This window comes from Macaca nemestrina, chromosome 9 (assembly GCF_043159975.1).
Source record: "Macaca nemestrina isolate mMacNem1 chromosome 9, mMacNem.hap1, whole genome shotgun sequence".
Classification (NCBI taxonomy): domain Eukaryota; kingdom Metazoa; phylum Chordata; class Mammalia; order Primates; family Cercopithecidae; genus Macaca; species Macaca nemestrina.
Window position 1 is genome coordinate 92,640,964 of NC_092133.1, and position 20,188 is coordinate 92,661,151.

At 31.5% G+C, this 20,188-nt stretch overlaps 1 protein-coding gene across 19 annotated transcripts in view; it reads right to left on the reverse strand.

Moving 5' to 3' along the window:
- LOC105472068 (ankyrin repeat domain-containing protein 30B-like) overlaps positions 1-20,188 on the reverse strand; it is a 539,363-nt gene that overhangs the window by 409,359 nt on the left and 109,816 nt on the right. For 18 of the 19 annotated variants that reach the window (XM_071070098.1, XM_071070097.1, XM_071070095.1 and 15 more), the window contains 8 exons: positions 18,431-18,509; positions 18,047-18,108; positions 15,777-15,867; positions 13,556-13,584; positions 13,385-13,457; positions 10,543-10,604; positions 7,338-8,255; positions 5,784-5,933 (listed from right to left, as the gene is read on the reverse strand). In XM_071070098.1, coding sequence (XP_070926199.1) covers positions 5,820-5,933; positions 7,338-8,255; positions 10,543-10,604; positions 13,385-13,457; positions 13,556-13,584; positions 15,777-15,867; positions 18,047-18,108; positions 18,431-18,509 — 1,428 coding nt within the window. In that variant the 3' untranslated portion in view covers positions 5,784-5,819. The remainder of the gene's footprint in view (positions 1-5,783; positions 5,934-7,337; positions 8,256-10,542; positions 10,605-13,384; positions 13,458-13,555; positions 13,585-15,776; positions 15,868-18,046; positions 18,109-18,430; positions 18,510-20,188) is intronic. The other variant, XM_071070099.1, reaches the window with a different exon arrangement.

A 20,188-nucleotide genomic window follows, 5' to 3' on the forward strand; every position in this document is an offset into this window, starting at 1 on the left:
ATAGAGAAACAAAGGAAAGGACTCTTGTCTCTGTAAGCTTGACTTCCCACCATGTCATGGAGTCAGCAAGGAATAAGCTTGCCATGGAATCTTTCAAGAAACAAAAAGTAAAGATGTTTCTCTATATTGAGCTTTTATTATGCATGATAATATATAGCTGGTAATATGCAAAATGATTGAAAAAGAGTTATCATGTAAGTTGATGTGGTACTGGCATAAGAATAGAGAGATCAATGTTTTAGAATTTAGAATCTAAAAATAGACCTGCACATGTATGGTCAATTGATTTTCAACCAGGGTAACAAAATTACTACATGAGAAAAGAATAGCATTTTCAAGAAATGGTTCTGGGACAAATGGATATCCATATGCAAAAGAATAAAGTTGGCGTCCCAGCAAATACTGTATTTAAAATTTATCTGAAAATAAAATAGCTAAATTTAAGAACTAAAACTACAAGTTTCTTCGAAGAAAAGACAGGAATAAATCTTTGTGATTACATTTAGCAGTAGCTTCTTAGATATAACAACTCAAAATATGGATTAACTTTATAATTTAAAGCTGTGGTGCTTGAAAATATACTAACAGTAAAGTAAAAAGGCAAGCCACTGAGTAGGAGAAAATATTTGAAAACTGTATTTCTCTTAGAAAACTTGTATCTAGGATATACAAAGAACACTTACCATTCAGAAAGAAAAAGATGACCCAATTAGAAAATGGGCAAAGGAAAGAAATATACATTTCTCCAAAAAAGACATACACATGGCTAAGACGCACATTAAAACAAGATTAAAATTATTAGTCATTAGGGAATGCAAATCAAAACCATGGAGGGGTGCCACTTCCCACCACTAGCATTGAATCATTCCTGGTAAAAATGTGGAGAAATTAGAACCCTCATACTGCTAATGAAAAATGGTATAGCTGCTTTGGAAAATGTACGGGCATAAAGTTAAACATAGAATACCATATGACTCTTCAATTCCACCCAAAAGTATGCATCCAAGAGACATGAAAACATATGCAAACACAAAAACTTATACATAAAAGTTCATGGCAGCATTATTAATAATAGCCCAAAATGGAAACAACCTAAAGATCTATCAACTGATGTGTGGGTAGATAAAATGTTTGTTATATCTAGACAATGAAATATACTCAGCAATAAGAAGAAATGAAGTGCCGATACTTACTACAACAGAGGACCCTGAAAATGTTATGCTAAGTGAAAGAAACCAGTCACAACACGTCACATACTGTGATGTGAACAAGATGAAGCGTACAGAACAGGCAAATATATACAAACAAAGTAGATCGGTGGTTCCCTAGAACTGAGCAAGGAATGGGAAACCGGTGGGTGACAAAAATGTAGAATTTCTTTTAAGAGTGATAAAAATATTCTAGAATAGACTGTGTTGACGATTGTATAACTCTGTGAAAATACTAAAAGCCACTGAACTGTGCACTTTCAAAGAGTGAATTGCATGGCATGTTAATTACACCTCAATAAAATTGTTACCAAGAAAACCGATTTGATACTAGTGACTTGAAGTCATAGGATGGTGTACTGCTTGCTTTTATATCATTGGCCAGGGTTCAAGACACAGAATGAGCAGTATGCCCATCTTATCGAAAAAGAATACATTAAACATGTATTCTTCTAAGTCCATAAAATTAAAAAACAAATCTCTTTCACGTCTCAAAGCACTGACAGATTTTTATTTCCCCAAAGTATTTGGGTACCTCTTTTGGTCCCAAAATGTACTTGATGTGTTAGCTTATTCATCTGAATATCCATTTCAAGTAGACCAGTTTTAAAATCTCCATGGAAATTAAGCTTTCCATTTTCACATTCCTTTAACTTCTTTTCTGTCATTTCTAAAAGCTCCTTATATCTGCAGGAATGTACAGAATGACTAAATCAAAATGTTTCAGACTAATATTTAATAATTTCTTAAACAAACGTGTTCTAACCTACAAAGAAACAAATCAATAAATTATGACCCTCTCTCGTTTGTTTCAATGTAACACAGTTTGAAAACATTCTAACAAAACTTAACTTTATGTAAGTAATATGAAGAAAATTTTACAACATATATGACAGATAAAGGATTGATATTATAATCATATATAGAGTTTTTATAAATAAACTATTAATATTTATTTTAGTATTTGGTTGGGGGAAAGTAATCATGATTTTTGAACCACGATTACTTTTGTACCAACCTAATATGTTAATATAAAATACTAACCTATTATTAAATACGAGTTTTCACTCAGAGATCAGCATCAAAGGGGAAAAGCATATTTATATGTGAATATTTGCAAAAGACACAAAAATACATTTTTGATACATTTTGACCACAGTCTATAGGAAGAAAAGAATATACACACACAAATTATCACAAAACTTATTCAAAGTAGAATAGAAAGAAAAGAAAACAGTCTGAGTTGAGGAGGGAAAAGGAAATGAGAGATCATGTGAAGACTTAACAACAGCTGTAGGAAGAGATCTAAAGATCTTTGCTAGAACAGTGCTAACAAAGTGAAAGGCATCCAAAACCATGCAGAGAAAGATAATGAGAGAAAAATATTAATTGGAATCAGAGAACAAATTAAAGTTCTCAGCAAATAGAAAAGCAGCCATGTTGGGGGCTTCAAAGGCACTGAGGAAAATTCTATTTTTAATCTCGGTGGCAGAAACACAATTACTCATTTTACTCTTTTTTAGGTAATACATATTTTTATTATAACATATATATACATATATGTGTATATATACACATATGTGTATGTGTGTGTATCAAAAACAGCAGAAGTTTAGTGATATATATACATAACTCACATACGCATGGGAGGTACCAGTAGAAAATAAATAAATATCCATAATATATTTAAAAACTAAACAGAATCAAAAAGACTGAAATAAAAGTTAATCGAGATAATTTTTGATGATGTTTAAAAACAACAAGGGCAGATTTTCAGATATTAAAGAACAGCAGAAATGCACACTGCCACCAGGAAGATTACCAAATACAATCATATCTTCAGAAATAAAAATTCAAAGTAGATAATGAAGACAGCAGTTGACATTATATGCCAAAGGCATTGTCATTATTGTTTTCAAAATCATTAAAGAATAAGAGTGTGATATTTAGGTATTCAAAAAAAGTTGCAGTTTGTGCTGTGACTCTGATAAAGCATTAAGATTGAATAATTTGTTTAATTATAAAAATGCAGATATAGGTCAAATTTATATCTCAGTTTTAATAAATATATTGAAATTATAGTTAATATATATTTTTAAAGTTCTAAAATATTGAAACCTTACCCAGTTATTTCTTTTCCTAATTCATTTTTTTCTTTATTTCCCAATCCAAATTATGCTCCAGAGATTGCATTAAGTCACAGTACATTCATTTAATTTCTCTTTTCTATATTCAGTCTTTTAAAGAAGTTAAATTATTATTAAAAATCTAGAGACACTCTTCTTTCCTAAAAATATTATTTCTCTTGAGTTCATGAGTTATATATGTGTAAACCATTTTATAACATGCAGTTTATACACTTTATTCCAATAATGACAGATTAAAACATAACTTTTTTAAAACAACCCAAAATGATTTATACTTTCATTAGTATCATTTGCAGAATTTGAACTGCCAAAATTTATTTGGTAAAAAAGTTTTTATGCATAAAATACTAAATGCTAACAATAAGTGAAAAAATAAGTAGTTATGTTTATATTTTGGTGCTAAAGATACCCTCAAAGCATTGTCATCAACAGTTCACAATACTCCAGGTTTGTTTATTCAGATCTAAGAAAGATAATTTTTTGAAAGCTCTCATTTGGTCCCCATAACATTTCTGATTCTTACCTAACTTCAGGATAAGGTAACTACGTTCATTCTCTGTAAGCATTCTTTTATGGTTTTTTGATTTTTCTTTTTTTATTAACCATTTTTCTCTAGAAAAAGTTTATCTGTTTTCTACATTTATCATTATCAATATTGTCAACTTATAATAGATTTATCAAGATGTAACACCACTGCAAACTGAGGAGACCCTGTACTGTGTGTTAAAAATCCCTACTCTAAAATCTGAAGCTTCAAAATCTGAAACTTTTAAAATGCAGACATAATTTTTCTCAACAGTCAGAAAAGATTTTATTATTGACTAGAACAATTCTCCTCTATTAGAGTGGTTTCTGTTTTATATTTATTGATTGAAATATATTTCGAATAAAACTTTATTATGTCAATGTCTGAAAAAATAAATTATCAGTATAATAAATTTAATTGTGTTGTAACAACTGGTAAGAAAGAATATTTTCAATTTATACAATAACAGGTAGCATGTATGTCAGATATAATCCTCTGCTTAGGTAAATTTATAATAAGACATGATTATGTCTCATGAAAAAATAAAGTAATGTACAACTGAAAGTTAAATTGTTCTGCACCAACTAGAAAACACATCCTGAAGCATAAGGTCAATGAGAGTCAGAACAGTCAGAGAAAGCTTCATGAAAATGGAAAATGTGTCCATCAAGTCTGAATGAATGAGGACAGATGAACAAAAACTGAAAATGGAAGAACAGCATGAGGAAGGCAGAAAGATAAGGAAACCGGCCCAAGTAAGTAAATATAAAATCCAGTGGCAGAGAAATAAAAACATAGGTCCACACAATAACTTGTAAGTGAATGCTTATAGCAGCATTATTCATAATAGCCAAAAGGAGAAGCAGCCTAAAGATCTATCAACTGATGAATGAATAGCTGCTGTAGCCATGCAATAGAGTATTATTGGACAGTAAATAAAAATGAAATACTGATATGTACTACAAAATAGATGAACCTTAAAAACACTATGCTAAGTAAGAGAAGCTGTTCATTAAACACTACAAATTGTATGATTCCATTTCTATGAAATGTTCAGAACAGGAAAATCTATAAAGACAAAAATTAGATGATGGTTGCCTAGGACTGGGGAAGGTGGAGAAACACAGGAGTGAGTGGTGGTGATGACTAAGACATACGAAGTTTCTCTTTAGGGTGATGAAAATGTTCTGAAAATGATTGTGATGATGGTTATACAACATTGTGAATATATTAAGAGACATTGAGTTGTACAATTTAAATGTGTGAACTGTATGATACGTGAATTTTTTTCCCAATGAAGTTCCTTTTTAAACATCCAATGGCATTATCAAGATAATTTCCTTTATTTTCTATTTTGAATACGCCTACTACACATGATCTAAATATGTATATGTTTACACAATATAATTAAAAAGAAAAAATAAAAGAATTGCCTAGCTATTCAAATACTGTGTATATTAACCTAAACATTTGCATTTTGGAGAGTAGTATAATGTCCTTGGCATCCATTCACAAAAGTGGAGCTAAGAAATAAGATAATTTTCTGGAATATTCCATTACACATTCTTCTCTGATTAAATATGGCTTGCCTCACCATGGCAACATAAATCACTGAAAAATACTGTTTATCTGAAGAATAGTCTCTCAACTTGTGGGATAAACAATGTATAATTCTTAATCTTCTTAAGGGTAAATATTATGAAAAATATGTAATTATAAGAAAAACATTGCAGAATGATAGCCACAGTTTTTAAAATAAGCACATTATAAATAGAATTGTAATAAAACTAATTATAATGAACATATAAAAGAAGTCTTCCCATGGAAATTAGTATCATAAAACAATTTATATTATTTAACCAGCTATAGATTCACTGTTGGCATGTTACATTTAATACATACTTGACTTTTGACTTGAAATCATTTCTTCATTAAATCCTATATCTCATCTTTGAGATTAATGTGATCATGTGATGTAAGTTCTAGTGAAGTCTCAGACACACACTGTTTATTGAGATCAGCCAATCGTTTTTGAAGTTGTCTCACAATGACCTGACAAGACATATTTGTTATTGATTTTGAAATCATCTTATCAAATTAACAATATTTACTTTTTAAAAAATCCCCAAATATATTGATTCAGCTTATTTTCTTCATTTGTACACATTGCTGCTTATTACTGAATCCACTCAAGGACAAAAGAAGGTGTTATCTTCCTGCCAAACTGGTAGTTTCTTACTAGACACCAGATTCATCCCACTAGTCATTTGTCCCCTAATGAATCGGTAATGCTTCAAAACCTACTGAAGTCTCAAAAAAAAAAAAAAAAAAAAAAAAAAAAAAAAAAAAGTTGGGGCAGGACTAGTGGTGGCAAATTCTACACAGTGGAATGCTTGCTTTCTTCTGTATTAGAAGCACAAATCAACATCAAAGTTCCTCACATATTCAATCACCTGTTGAAATTTTTCCAATAGATTTCGATCTCAGAATAAAACTATTTTTATTTTAAAGCCTTTAGAGACCCTAGGTAACCTGCTCTCCACATCTCTCCTGACCTCAGCTGCTATGTTTCTCTTCTCTACTCGCTTATTTTGTACTATACATGAACCTTGCCACCCCACATGAATTGTAAAATGGGGATCCAATGCAAAGTTAATAAATCACAGATAGCTACAATGACCTTTCTCTGGGACATGATAGTCTTTGAGCCTTGAAATAGAAATTATGAGCAAATTATTTATAACAATATTCAAAATAAGTTATAAATACCAGTGGGGTGATTAAATCAAATTTGATATTGTAAAATTCACTATATTTGTCCTAAGGTATTATTTAATAAAATGCAGATGTCTTTAAAAAATTGAGAGGTTATAACAATACATAATTTGAGATTCAAATATGTTCAGATTTAAGTCAAATTGACATAAATGAAAATAAAATTGTATCAACTAAAATATACAAAAAGCTACTGAAAAAAAGTATTATTACAAGATGCAGAAATGTACACTTCAAAATATACTTCAAATACACTTCAGTTCCTCTGGAAAATTTATAATTAATTGTCAAAGTAGATTGCTGAACTGAATCTTAATTTCAAAATACTAATTGCTGATATGGGCATTCCCATTTATCTGCTTCAATGTGTTCATAAAATGTGGCGACAAAGAGACATTAAAACCTTTATTTCAACAGTAAAACCCAATGTCATTAATATTCATCTATTAAAAATCTTAAACTTAAAATTTCATCAGTGACACAGTGTCTTTACTCAAAGTGTAACGTCTCTCTCAGCTTTAACTTTCATTTTGTGGAGATGAGGTATGTTTCTAAGCTGACATAGTAAGTATATTTATCATCTGTTTATATTCTCCTAGATTCAGCATTTAACCAACGCCAAATATGCTTTAAATTTTCTTTCAGGAAGGTTGACAAGTATTTATATTTTTTGATACTTACTTCTCTTTCTTCTTTCTCTTTTTCATATTTATATATACAGTCTTTTAAATGTTTATTGTAATTAAATATCTCCTCATTTTTCTCTTTTAGGAGATGATGTTGCATTTTCCTCTCAAGAAGCGGAATATTAATTGTTATCTTGCTTTTGTTATCAGTTTTCTTATGTGCATGAATTAATTGCTGTCGAAGCCACAGATTTTTGCTTTGTAGTTGAAATAATTTCTGCTCCAGAGACTCCTGCTGTTCATCGTGTATGTTCACATTATCTTGTTCATTTTGATATATGTGTTCAGCTTTCTTCATTTGATACTGTGTTTCATCTCGCTCTCTTTGTGCATGTTCTGAAACCAATGTATTTTCCCTCAGAGCATCTCCTGCATAATTGAGATTAATTTTTAGGCTTTTGGATTTCCTTTGAGCTTCAGAAAGTGGTTGATGGAGCACCTCATTGTTATATATTGTATTATTCACATCAACATTAATTTTGCCTTGCAGACAAGCATCTCCTGCAGTGTGGAAAGCAAGTCCTTGGCTTTTTCTTGATGTCACAATTTGTTCACGGTCTTGTACAGCAGAAGCCAGTCTAGGATGGTATGATTCAATTTCTCTCTCCCGTATTTCTTTGTCTTGTTTTTCCTTCAATTTAGAAGTGAGCTCTGTGTTCTCAGCCATCAGAACTTTAAGCTGCCCACTATATTGAGATGCCCTTTTTGTTAATGATTCCTCTTTCAGTTTTAGAGTCATTTGAAGTTCAGCATTCTTTTCTTTTAAAATCTTAATGTCCTTAAAGTATTTATTTTCCTTCTCCTGGTGTTGGTGTTTTAGTTTGGCTATTTCCAGTTTTAGCATGGCAATTTCCTTTTTCAACATGCGATTTTCATGTAGGAGATTATTTTCATTTTCATGAGCGTGAGAAACCTAAATAAAACAAAATAAACTTTTAGCTAGCAGTCAAAATGGCATATCATGGTTCCTCTGAAACGAAAGAATAACTTGTACATTTATACAATGAAAGGGTTTTTATAAGTAGGTATCAGTTGAAGAATCATTGAATCAAAACTTCAAATGCTATAGAGCATAAATTCCCCAAATTTCAAACATTTATTTGAAGGCAATGACTTCATGAAAGTACAAAATAAATGACTAGAGAATTTTTAAGAGCCTCAGAATTGAAAAAAAAAAAAACGTTCCTCCAACGTTTTGGAGATTTCTCCTTTTTTCTTTTTTTTTCTTTCTTTTTTTTTTTTTTTTATTATACTTTAAGTTCTAGAGTACATGTGCACAATGTGCAGGTTTGTTACATATGTATACTTGTGCCATGTTGGTGTGCTGTACCCATCAACTCGTCAGCACCCATCAACTCGTCATTTACATCAGGTACAACTCCCAATGCCATCCCTCCCCCCATCCCCTACCCCCTACCCATAATAGGCCCCAGTGTGTGATGTTCCCCTTCCAGAGTCCAAGTAATCTGATTGTTCAATTCCCACCTATGAGTGAAAACATGAGGTGTTTGGTTTTCTGTTCTTGCAATTGTTTTCTGAGAATGATGGTTTCCAGCTGCATCCATGTCCCTACAAAGGACATGAACTCATCCTTTTATATGGCTGCATAGTATTCCATGGTGTATATGTGCCACATTTTCTTAATCCAGTCTGTCACTGATGGACATTTGGGTTGATTTTAAGTCTTTGCTATTGTGAACAGTGCCACAATAAACATACGTGTTCATGTGTCTTTATAGCAGCATGATTTATAATCCTTTGGGTATATACATGTCATCCTACCTCTCATGCTTGTTATGGGAGCTTGACTGACAGTCTCAAAGAAATCTCTGTCTACAGAATTTGACTGCCACACCCATTCCCATTCTAAGTGTAAACTTCTTCAATTTTATCTAACCTAACACTATCTGTCTTTATATAGAGATCACTTATATTTACTTATAAGTGTTGTTAACTTGCTTTTCTATTCCTACCACTTTAACGTAAGTCTTCATCCTGTGTATTCAGGTCTCACTGCTTAGCACACTTATGCTATTCAGGAAGCACATTACTAATAGTCAAAGCATTTAAAATCTCATCAGAGAGGTCTAATTTGCTAAATTCTTAGCAAGTTTAGAAAATAGTATTAGTAGCCTGCTGATACTTAACATACCCATACACTAAACTAGAAATCCACATGTCTGTTGCATTCCCCCATTATTTTTCTGACAATACTGCCTTCATGTTTAGAAAAAGTACCCTCGATATTTATTAAGCCACTGAATACCACTGTCATCATTATCTTACATTTGTATACACATTTTTCAGTTTGCAAAATATTTTCACTTTTACTACAACATTGCTCAATTAAACATATCTAAAAGGTAGATATTAGCACTAATTCAATGAACAAGGCCACTGACATTTGAATACACTAAATAATTTTCTCCAAGGTTACATAACTAGTAAGTAACAGAACCAGAATACTGACTGGTTTTTTGACTTCTACTCATGATTGTTACTGCTATAAAGCAGCTACTTCTAACAACTAGTGAGGCCCTTTCCACCTCTTTGCACAGCTGTGATCTCAGAATACAGATATTTATGTGGTTGAAAGCATGGCTGCCACAAAATAACTCAAATAGTTCTATTTGTGAAAATAATGTTCACTCTTTAAAACACTACTCAACCAAATTGTTTTTACTGTAGTTTCTCAGGTTTCCTATTTTTCTTGCTTTTCCTTTGCCCAAAATATTCCTTAAGATCTGCACTGTGCAATCCAAATATAACAATACTTTCAAGTACCAGGCATTATCCTTTCAAGTTCCAAGATACACAAAACTATTTTACCTTTTTCCTCTGAATCCAGATATATCAGAGAATCATAAATTTGCCCACAGGTGGACCCCTGAACTGAAATTCTTCAGTTTTTAGACAATTGTAGATTCAGAACCCAGATAAATTCCTAGATTTCTAAGATGTATTTTCACACTATACTACACTACCTTCTTAAACTTAATCCTGAAAATACGTGAAATTGCAGTATGAAGCAGTAATCTACTTAGCAAATAATAACTGCTTAGTATTTTCTGAAAAATATCAGAAATTACTGAAGGGTAATATGCAGAGGTAAAACAATAAAGTCAAAGTCTCTACTTTCAAGTTTCAACATCACTTAATATTTATATTTAAATAATAATAAAAACAAAATTACACAATACCTTAGAACTCCAACGTGATTCTGCATATGTTTCTTTTCCTGATTTTAAAGTCAACATATTATCTATAAAATATTAATCACAGATATATTAACGAGAATATTTACTATGATATATTTTAAAAGAGTACACAAATCTATTTTTTTCATGAATCTGTGGTGTTTCTTATTCAACCTGTAAATAATTTTTTCAGATTATTCCCACAACTTTTATGGTCAATCTAATAGAATTGCAAACTAAAATATTGTATTCATTAGAATAGAAAAAAATAGAAATTTGGCTAACTTGTATAAATTATTTCTTCAAAAAGGCAGTAATGTGTTCTTCTTCCCAGAAACACAGTATGTCCTATGCTTGAAATTTAATGAGATAACTTTAATTATGTGTTATCTTTTTTCAATTTTTTAGCATTACTTAGTTTGATTGACTCAGCAATCTGTTATTCAAATGAGATTATCAATAAATAAGACTCGAGAAATATAAATTTTTTTATGTTAACAAACTTTATGTCTAACAATTTTAAGTTTCAACATGCATGACAGTATATTTTGTGTATGTGTAATGAATAAATAAGCTTAAAAAGCTTTTATTGCATATACATTAAATTTTAAAACTCCTTTAGTTATTTTGAGACAGTCTTTCAACTTGTGATGCCTTAGAGAATCATTAGAAATCTATATAAAAATAATTGCTTTAAGTAACCTATTTTTTCCCTAAAAAAGAATTAAATCAATGTCTACACATTAGTAAACTACTGTTTCCACATTTAATAGAATTAAATCAGGATCTACACAAGATCCAAGGAGTACTGAGAGTCATGAGACAGAATACACACACACACACACACACACACACACACACACACACACACACATCCAGTTTTCTTTATAAACAAAATTTTCAAATTTGAACTATTTAAGACAGGTTGAAGAAAAAAGCAAACATGCCTAACAAAAACTTTAGGGATGATTTCATCATTACGGGTCAACTGATTATTTGACATTCATGAACTAAAAATCTGATTTTTAAAACTGGTCTTAAACTCTGATCAGAATATCCCTGGAGTTCAAGTTTCCTCCAGGGAATCCAAGAGGGTCAAATCATACTTCTGCTGTTGACCACGATCATTTGCATTTATTTAGAAGTGTATACTGGAATGTTTCAGAGACATTGTGTTGTAACACCATAGCTCTAATAATTTTTAACTCATAGTTCTAATTGCCATCAGAATATATATGATTGTGCATGCTTATATCTTAAATACTATACTTTTAATTTTTAATATATTAAAAATAAAATATAAAGCCAACTTAAAAGGCTTATCAATATCTGAATTTGTTTTTATTTTTATGTATTTTATCAGCATAAAACAGTTTAATTAATTGTGGTACAGTCATAGAATATGAAAATCATGGAGCCATAAGACAGAAAACAAACATAAAACAGAAATAATGTTCCGTTTTCTTTGTAAACAAATTTTTCAAATATTAACTCTTTAACATAGTTCAAAGAGAAAAGCAAACACGCACAACTGAAGCTTTAAATATCATTTTAATATTAAGGGTACATTTATAATTTGACATGCATGAACTATATATTTGGTTTTCAAATGTGCTTTTAAGTTGTGAGATGAGCATCCCTAAAGTTCAAATTTCAAGTAGAGAATCCAAAACTCAAATCATACTTTTGTTATCGACTATTTTCAATCTCATTTTTAGAAGTGTATACTGCACTGTTTCAGGGAAATAATGTGTTAAAACAGCATAGCTTTAATGGTCCATAGGTCACAGTTTTCATTTTTATTAAAGTAGATGATTGTGCATGGTTATACTTGAAATTCTTTAGTTTTAATTTCTAATATATCAAAAATCAGTAGATAAAACCAACTTAAATAAGACTGAAATTTGCATTTGCTTTTACTTTTTGCGTAAACAAACTTTAGTTGTGGTGCAGTTATATAATGGAATTATATAAAGAATGCAATAAAAACAAAACCAGAGCTAATTCTGTCTATTATGGATGGATCTTACAATATAATGCTGATCAAATAAAGAATGTTACAGAAAATTACACACAATGTACAATTATTTACATATTAGAAGTTAAAAACAAATTCTACATATTATATATGACTGTGCACATATGTTGTATAATGTTTAAGCATGTATAGGAACAATTTTTTAAAAACTAGTTTAGACAATTGTTTACCTCTAAACAATGAAAAGACACTAAAGCCAAATGCTTCAGAATCACAGTTTTACAAATATAATTATAAAGAAATGATTACTTCTCCCATTTTTAAAAACTAGGGGTACCACACACAAACACACATACACATGCACACAGGCACAAACATGCACACCACACACACACACACATACACACGCACAGAGTAAGCTAAATCAGAATAACTGATTTCCTTAGGATGCTTCAAATGACTACATCCACATGAGGTAACCAATGTTAAAACACAATTGGCATGTCAAAAAGTGAAGCTTTCTCTGCAGTAAAGGGTAGAATTTGAATCAAGTTTTGAACAGGAAAAATATTAGAGTTTAAAAATTCATCTTCTTGAATCTTTAAGTCATACAGACATTCCCAATACAAAACATTACAGTATCAGAACATAAAAATAGAAACACCTAAAATTAAAGCTAATTTTTAAAAAAACTAATTAAAATTCGTGTTCTTGTAAATAATCAGTTTTTCAAACGTGGATACCACTATGGACACTATTAACTCAAATATTTCCATAATATTTGAAAAATAAACATTAGGGAGATGAGACTATTAATATGTCAACTATTGAAATATTCATTTTAATATAGTTGAACTGTAAAATTACCTGTTCTCAATGTTTGTTTATTCCTCCTTTCTAAAGCTTTATTTAGAACAGAGTTTTGCATTTCAATGGCAGGCTAAATGGGTTTAGAAGAAAAATGATTAATAACGAATGTATACTTCACAAAATACATAGTTAATAAATAATTCAAGATAAAATTATAAAACTCAATACCTCAAAGTCAGAAGGCTTTTCAGTAGACTCTAAAGCAAAAGAGATTTGTTATCAGTCATAGGTAAATATAACAAAACCAACCACAAATGAACCCAGTGATAGTATCTAACTGAGTCCTCTTGCTCAGCTTTGAGAATGATTCCTTTAGGTTTAGGAGATTTTCTTTTGTTTGTTTCTTTAGGACACTCACATGACAGAAATACACTGAAGAAACTAGGAATCTATGGTTCATCAAACATGCACTTAAGATTTCAAAAGTGAGAATCTGTTTTGCATGCAAAATGTGTTGATATTAATATGTATATGCTGAGTGATGAAAGCATAAATGATCTTTGATCAGAGGAGCAAACCGTGACCCTGAAAAAATAAATTTCAAAGCTGAACATAGAATCCTACACCATATGTTTAATGAAATACATTAGAATAATTTATATCATTACATTCATCATGTTCTTTAATTTGTCCTACAATTGAGACGGTACACCGTTATGATGAGAGTTCAGCTGAATGCAGAACTGACATCTCATCACTGAACGTGTTACAAATTGATCAGCTTGGATATTTACTTAGGGGATAATACTAAATAAAATATTCATTGTTTTCCATATCCATGTGGTGTAATCATATGCCTACATTTCTGTATCCTCTAGTTTATCCTCAGAAATTTTCTTGATTCACTCATGTAAAAAATATATACAAAATTCATTTAAAAGTTTGTGTAATGAGCTTTCAATATTGGCACATTTATTTGAAAATTTATGGCAACATACATATTACATACAAATAATATTTTATATTTTTAAATCAGGAAAATACTTATTTAAAAAAAATTTTAGAATTCAAGTAATAAATTCAGTATTTTTTTGTTTCTAAAAATTAGTCTGCTTTATTAAGTGTCTAATGGATTTTTATAGAACAACAATTTTACCAAAACAATTTGCTTCATTAAAAATAAAGCCAATGCTCTTAGATTCAAATATCTCTCATTTGAATAGCTAATATCGACAAAATATATACCGTTTATGCCTGATAGTAATAGAGAAAACTAAAAAGTCACCATAGTTTACTCCAATTCTAGTAATCCTCCGCTTCCGGTAGTCTCCGGAGTACCTGAAATCTAATCTTCTGGAGTGCAAATATTGTAAATGCATCTGAAGTGAATTCACTCAAATTTCCTATTCAGAAACTCCAAAGTTGCCTGGCTATCTTCTTTCTTGCCCCATTTCCTGCCTCACAATCCCTCTTGCTTAGCCAAAATAATGTCCACATCTGTGGTCTTCATTTTTCCCTTTCAACATCTTTTAAAATCAATTTTCCCAACACTTTCTTTCTCTTTGATTAGGAATAGTATCTGACACCTGTAATTATTATTTCTTTACCCCTTTTCCCCTCTGACCAGAAACAGACGCAGAAATAAAAGCAATATAATGCTTTCCCTTGACCCTGTTATGTCTTGATCTTCTATCCAATTGCTCTTCTTCCAGATTTTTCCAAAGGAAAGGCTATTCTCTTGCTACTTAAGAGTGAGGTCCAAGGACCACCAGCACCAGCATCACCTGAGAACTTATTTAAAATGCCAGAATCCCAAGTCTGCTGAATCACAATGTGCACTGTTAAAAAGGTATTCAGCTGATTTTATAAAAAGTGTGAAAAATTCTGGTCTATACTGAGTGTATGACAAATTATATACACGCATGGCTGTGCCAGTATGCTTATATTCTCCTATTGCAGATAAAACACAACTCTCTATGGTCAGTTGCTTCCATCCCTAATGCCTTCCCACCAGTGAGAAAGACAGGAGTGACAACATGTTTGCTGTAATTCCCTGGCAAATTTTGGTAATGGAAGGTCACTTTTTATTCTTCCCAGCTTTCTAATCATGCTCTATCTTTCTGTAAAGAATTATTTTATTTTACCATTCTCCATTATATAAACCTGCTTCTTGTTCCCTCATGTACTCCCTGTCTTTCTCAGTCTTCATTCCCTCTTTAACTCCTTTCTTCAGGTATATTGAATTTAAACTAATAATTCAGCTCTTTTTTTGGCACTCTCAATATAATCTGTTGCTAACACCTGAGAAGACATGTAACTTTCACTCATTTTGTCCTTCCATGCTACGCATTTAAAAAATAATTTTCTTTGGCTGTCAGAGTATATCAGTCCTCACGCTTTTAGACAAATAATTGGTCAAATGATGTTTTAAATAAAAAATGGTTCTTACCTTCTATTTTGCCATTTATTGTCTTTATTTCTTTTTGATATGTAGCCTCAGTTAAACACACATAATTCTGTGTATCACTCTCAGAGATAATCTGTTAAAGATAATATCAATAAATAATTTCTTTTTTTTACTATTCTTTTGTTTTTTTTCTTCTGAGACAAAGCATCACAGGGTTGCCCAGTGGTATGATCTAGGCTCACTGCAACTTCCAGCTCCCAAGACCAAGTGATTCTCCTGCCTCACCGTCACGAGTAGCTGGGATGACAGGCATTAGCCACCACACCTGGCTAAATTTTTGTATTTTTAATAGAGACAGGATTTCACCATGTTGGCTAGGCTGGTTTCAAACACCTGACCTTAAGTAATCCACCCACCTTGCCCTACCAAAATACTGGGATTATAGGTGTGAGACACCATAGCCTGCCTCAATAAATAATTTCAATTTAAAAATAATAATAACAAGCATCATATTTTTCATTTAAAATCTTTTTTAAAACAACATTTTTTACTCTAAAGGTAATTAGATTTAAGGCTGTTCACATATTGAAAACCAAAACATTCAAGAGAAAACCTCAAATACGCTCTGTATATCATGCTTATCTTTTATCTTCATGTGACTACTGACTGGGTTACTGAGCAAAGAAAATAAATCATATTCCCAAAAAAATTCAATCGTGTGCATATTTCAAAAGGAATTAAATTCAAAGTATCTGCCTTACACTGTAGTCCTTGCAAAAAATAACAGCGCATTTCACACAAAATACAACACAATTAGACATTTGACATATGCATAATTACAGATTTTTTGTTAAAAATTATGCACGGCATGAAGAGAATTTTCAGAGTATGCCATGCAGAGTAGGAACAGAATTCTGTAAAAGCTGTTTCACTTAGGAAAACAAACACTTAAGATAATAAGAATAAATTTTACAAGTTTTTTGCTGATAAAGAACTGCTTGAATAAAAGATTCATAAGGAAAACATATTTTTGTTATTTTTAAATGAAAGCAAACAATCATTAGATAAAGTGTGCAATTCATTCTTAAGACATAACTTCAAAAAAGTAGAGCAAGCCTTCATAAAGAGAGAAAAATAAAAGCATGTATTCCTGAAACATCTAACATGTGCCAGACACGTATTTGCAGATTTTTCTTCACCTTAGAATAATGAGGATGATGATGATGGTGGTGGTTACCCCACTTTCTACTTCCTAGTCGTTCTAGGTTGTTAAGAACAAAATGATTAACAAATATGTTCCACTGTCCTCTCTGTTCCGAATGTTTTGCTCCTAAACTTTCATATGGCCTAGTCTTCATCTTTGAGATGGAGATTAAATGGCAGTCTCAGACAGATCTACTCGGACCATAGAATTCCACTGCCACTCCCATACCCGTGCTAATTATAAAGTTCTTCAATTTTCTCTAACCAAACATTCTCTGTTTTGTTTTTAAGAAAAATTTATAATGACTTATGAGTGGTTTTTTGTTGTTGTTTTTGGTTTTTTTTGTTTTGTTTTGTTTTGTTTTTGAGATGGAGTCTTTCAAGTCCCAGGCATTATCGTTTTAAGTTCCAAGTTGAGCAAGACTAAGACTACACTTTAAACTCTTTCTCCCTGAATCCAATTAGAGCTTTTGTACATCTAGATATACACAGAATCATGTATTTGCCCATAAATGAACACAGAGAAATTATTTAGTTTTTAGACAAACTCAACTTCAGAACTCAAATAGATTCCTAGTGCCTTCTAAGCCTTATTTTCTTTTGCACTATTCTACATTGGCTTCAAAATTAATCCTGCAAATTAGCAGAATTGCACTAAGCAGCTATTATCTACTTGGCACATGATTATAAAGTATGTTCTGATAAATGTCAGAAAATAAATGCTTTCTGTCTCTCTCTCTCTCTCTCTCTCTTTTTTTTTTCTTTTCTTTGAGATGGATTCTCACTCTGTCACCCAGGCTGGAGTGCAGTGACGCGATCTTGGCTCACTTCAAGCTCCGCCTCCTAGGTTCACACCATTCTCCTGCCTCAGCCTCCCGAGTAGCTGAGACTACAGGCACGCACCACCAAACCTGGCTAACTTTTTAAATATTTTTAGTAGAGACAGTTTCACCATGTTAGCCAGGATGGTCTCAATCTCCTGACCTCATGACCACCCAACTTATGGACACATGCAGAGGTGAGAGTATAAAGTCAAATCATCTTTTTATGTTTTAAGATTACTCATTACTTAAGTTTTAAAAAAGCAACAACAACAACAATACACATACCTCAGAATCTGAAGATGATTTTGTATCTTCTTTTTGTCTTGATTCTGATGTGGGTATCTTATCTACAAAATGTTATTCACAGACACATATATGAGAACATTTATTACTGTAAATTGTAATACCATATACAAATCTATTGCCATTTATGAGTATTTCAAAAACAAAACTAACAGCAAAAATAGAATTTCAGAATTGAAGCAAGTTCAGTAAAAAGAATTGATAGCATGAAGAAAGATATCAGAAAATATTTTTTTAAATAGCCATTGTATTTCGGTCTATAAAATTGTTTTGTAAATAATAGCACTTAAGCATAGAAAGATTTTCAGAGATATTCACTAATGTACCACTACTATTATTTTGGTATAAAAATAAAATTGTCATTACTTGTTTGATCTTGTGGAGCTTGTTCAATAATGCCAGTATCATTTTCTTGTTGTCCAGTTACTCTCTTTGTTGCTTCCTCCTATTACAAACAATAAACAAAAGCAACAACAACAACAAAAAACTTCAGGAAAAAATTGTATTTATTCACTCACACAATTTATCAGTAAGACAAAAGAGAACAACAACAAGAAAAACATACACTGTATCTATCAAATCATAGGCACTATCCTGGGAGAAGCAGAAAATATACATGGAAGACAGGTTCTGGCCTATATTCAAGAAATGGTAGAGATATGTGAAAACAAAAAAAAACAGAAAAGTATAATTCACCAGTTCTACAATTTAAGTCAATAAAATGCATAAGAGTACAAAGGAGAGAACAATGAGTTTTACCTGAAAAGCATAGAAAATGCCGCCATAATGGGGCCGTAATTGGAAGGACAGGCAAAGTGCAGAGTCAGGATACAAAGACTCTAGGTACAACAGCATGTGCAAAATAATAAGGCATGAAACAACGTGGCAACTGAGGGATGCCAAAGTGATGTGGTAAAACTGGAACACAGTCAGAGCAAATGAGTTGAAGAGACAAAAAATGGGACCAAACCATGTAACATATGTGTCACGCTAGAATGTGAACTTAACCCTTCAGGTAATGGGTATCCGCTCAATATGCAGATGGGTTACATCAAGAAAGGTGACCCTTCCAGTGATGTAAAGACAGATGAACATGGGGTGATGGGGCAAAACTAGAAAGGAGTACTTCAAAATTATAGGTAGATGATTAATTATGGTAATAAGATATGGAAAATTATAAGAAGGTAGATAATACAAATTTTGGTGTGTGACTGGCTTGGTGACCTGGAGGAGGGTTGAAGTGCAGGATGTGGGGGACGGTTGAAATGCAGGTTGAAGTGTTTGAGCAGTTCATGGCTACTTCCTAGATGTTATTTACTATGATGGGGAAACCAGATGACTGAGTAGATTACAAAGAGTCAGAAAAGAGGCAGAAAAAGAATTAAAATGATGCTTTCAGTTTGAGATCTATAAGATTTGAGGCATCTAAGGGGCTTGGAAGAAAGATCTGGATAAATACATTTGGAGTATGAGTAGATGACCTACATGAGGAAAATTACATAGTGATAAGAAAATAAATATTTATAAGATAGACTAAATGGGTAGAATTAAGCAACACAAATCTATGCAGACTGTTGAAATTTTGAAAATGAAATTAAAGGAGAGAGAAAAACGTGGGATTAAGTTTCTAAGTTATACATTTCCAAATTTGTTCCAAGAATATAATATTATTGATATAGGTAAATATTTCTGAAATATTATTGCAATAGGCATCTTTGAATTGAATGAAAACATTTAATTCTACAACAACAAGATTCTGTAAAACAACCTTTATAAAAACCTTGAAATTTTTAATTGTGCAAGAGAAATGCTTACCTACAGAATTACGAGGCATTTTTAAGTACTACTATAAAGTGAGATAGAAATGTGAAACCCTGCTTTAAAATTCACATGCTTTTCTTATGTTCCTGTAAACAATATAATACTAACTCGAATTGCCTATTTACACCATATAGGATGGCAGTTTAAAATTGGAGAAAAGATCTCACATAAAGAAAATTAAGCAATAATTATTCAAGTTGAAGATTTAATAGTTTTTATATATAACTACGATTGTCAAGCAGGATTCAGTATTCACAGGTGAAGAAAGAAACTGAAAAATTCAAGTCAATAGGATTCCTGAGT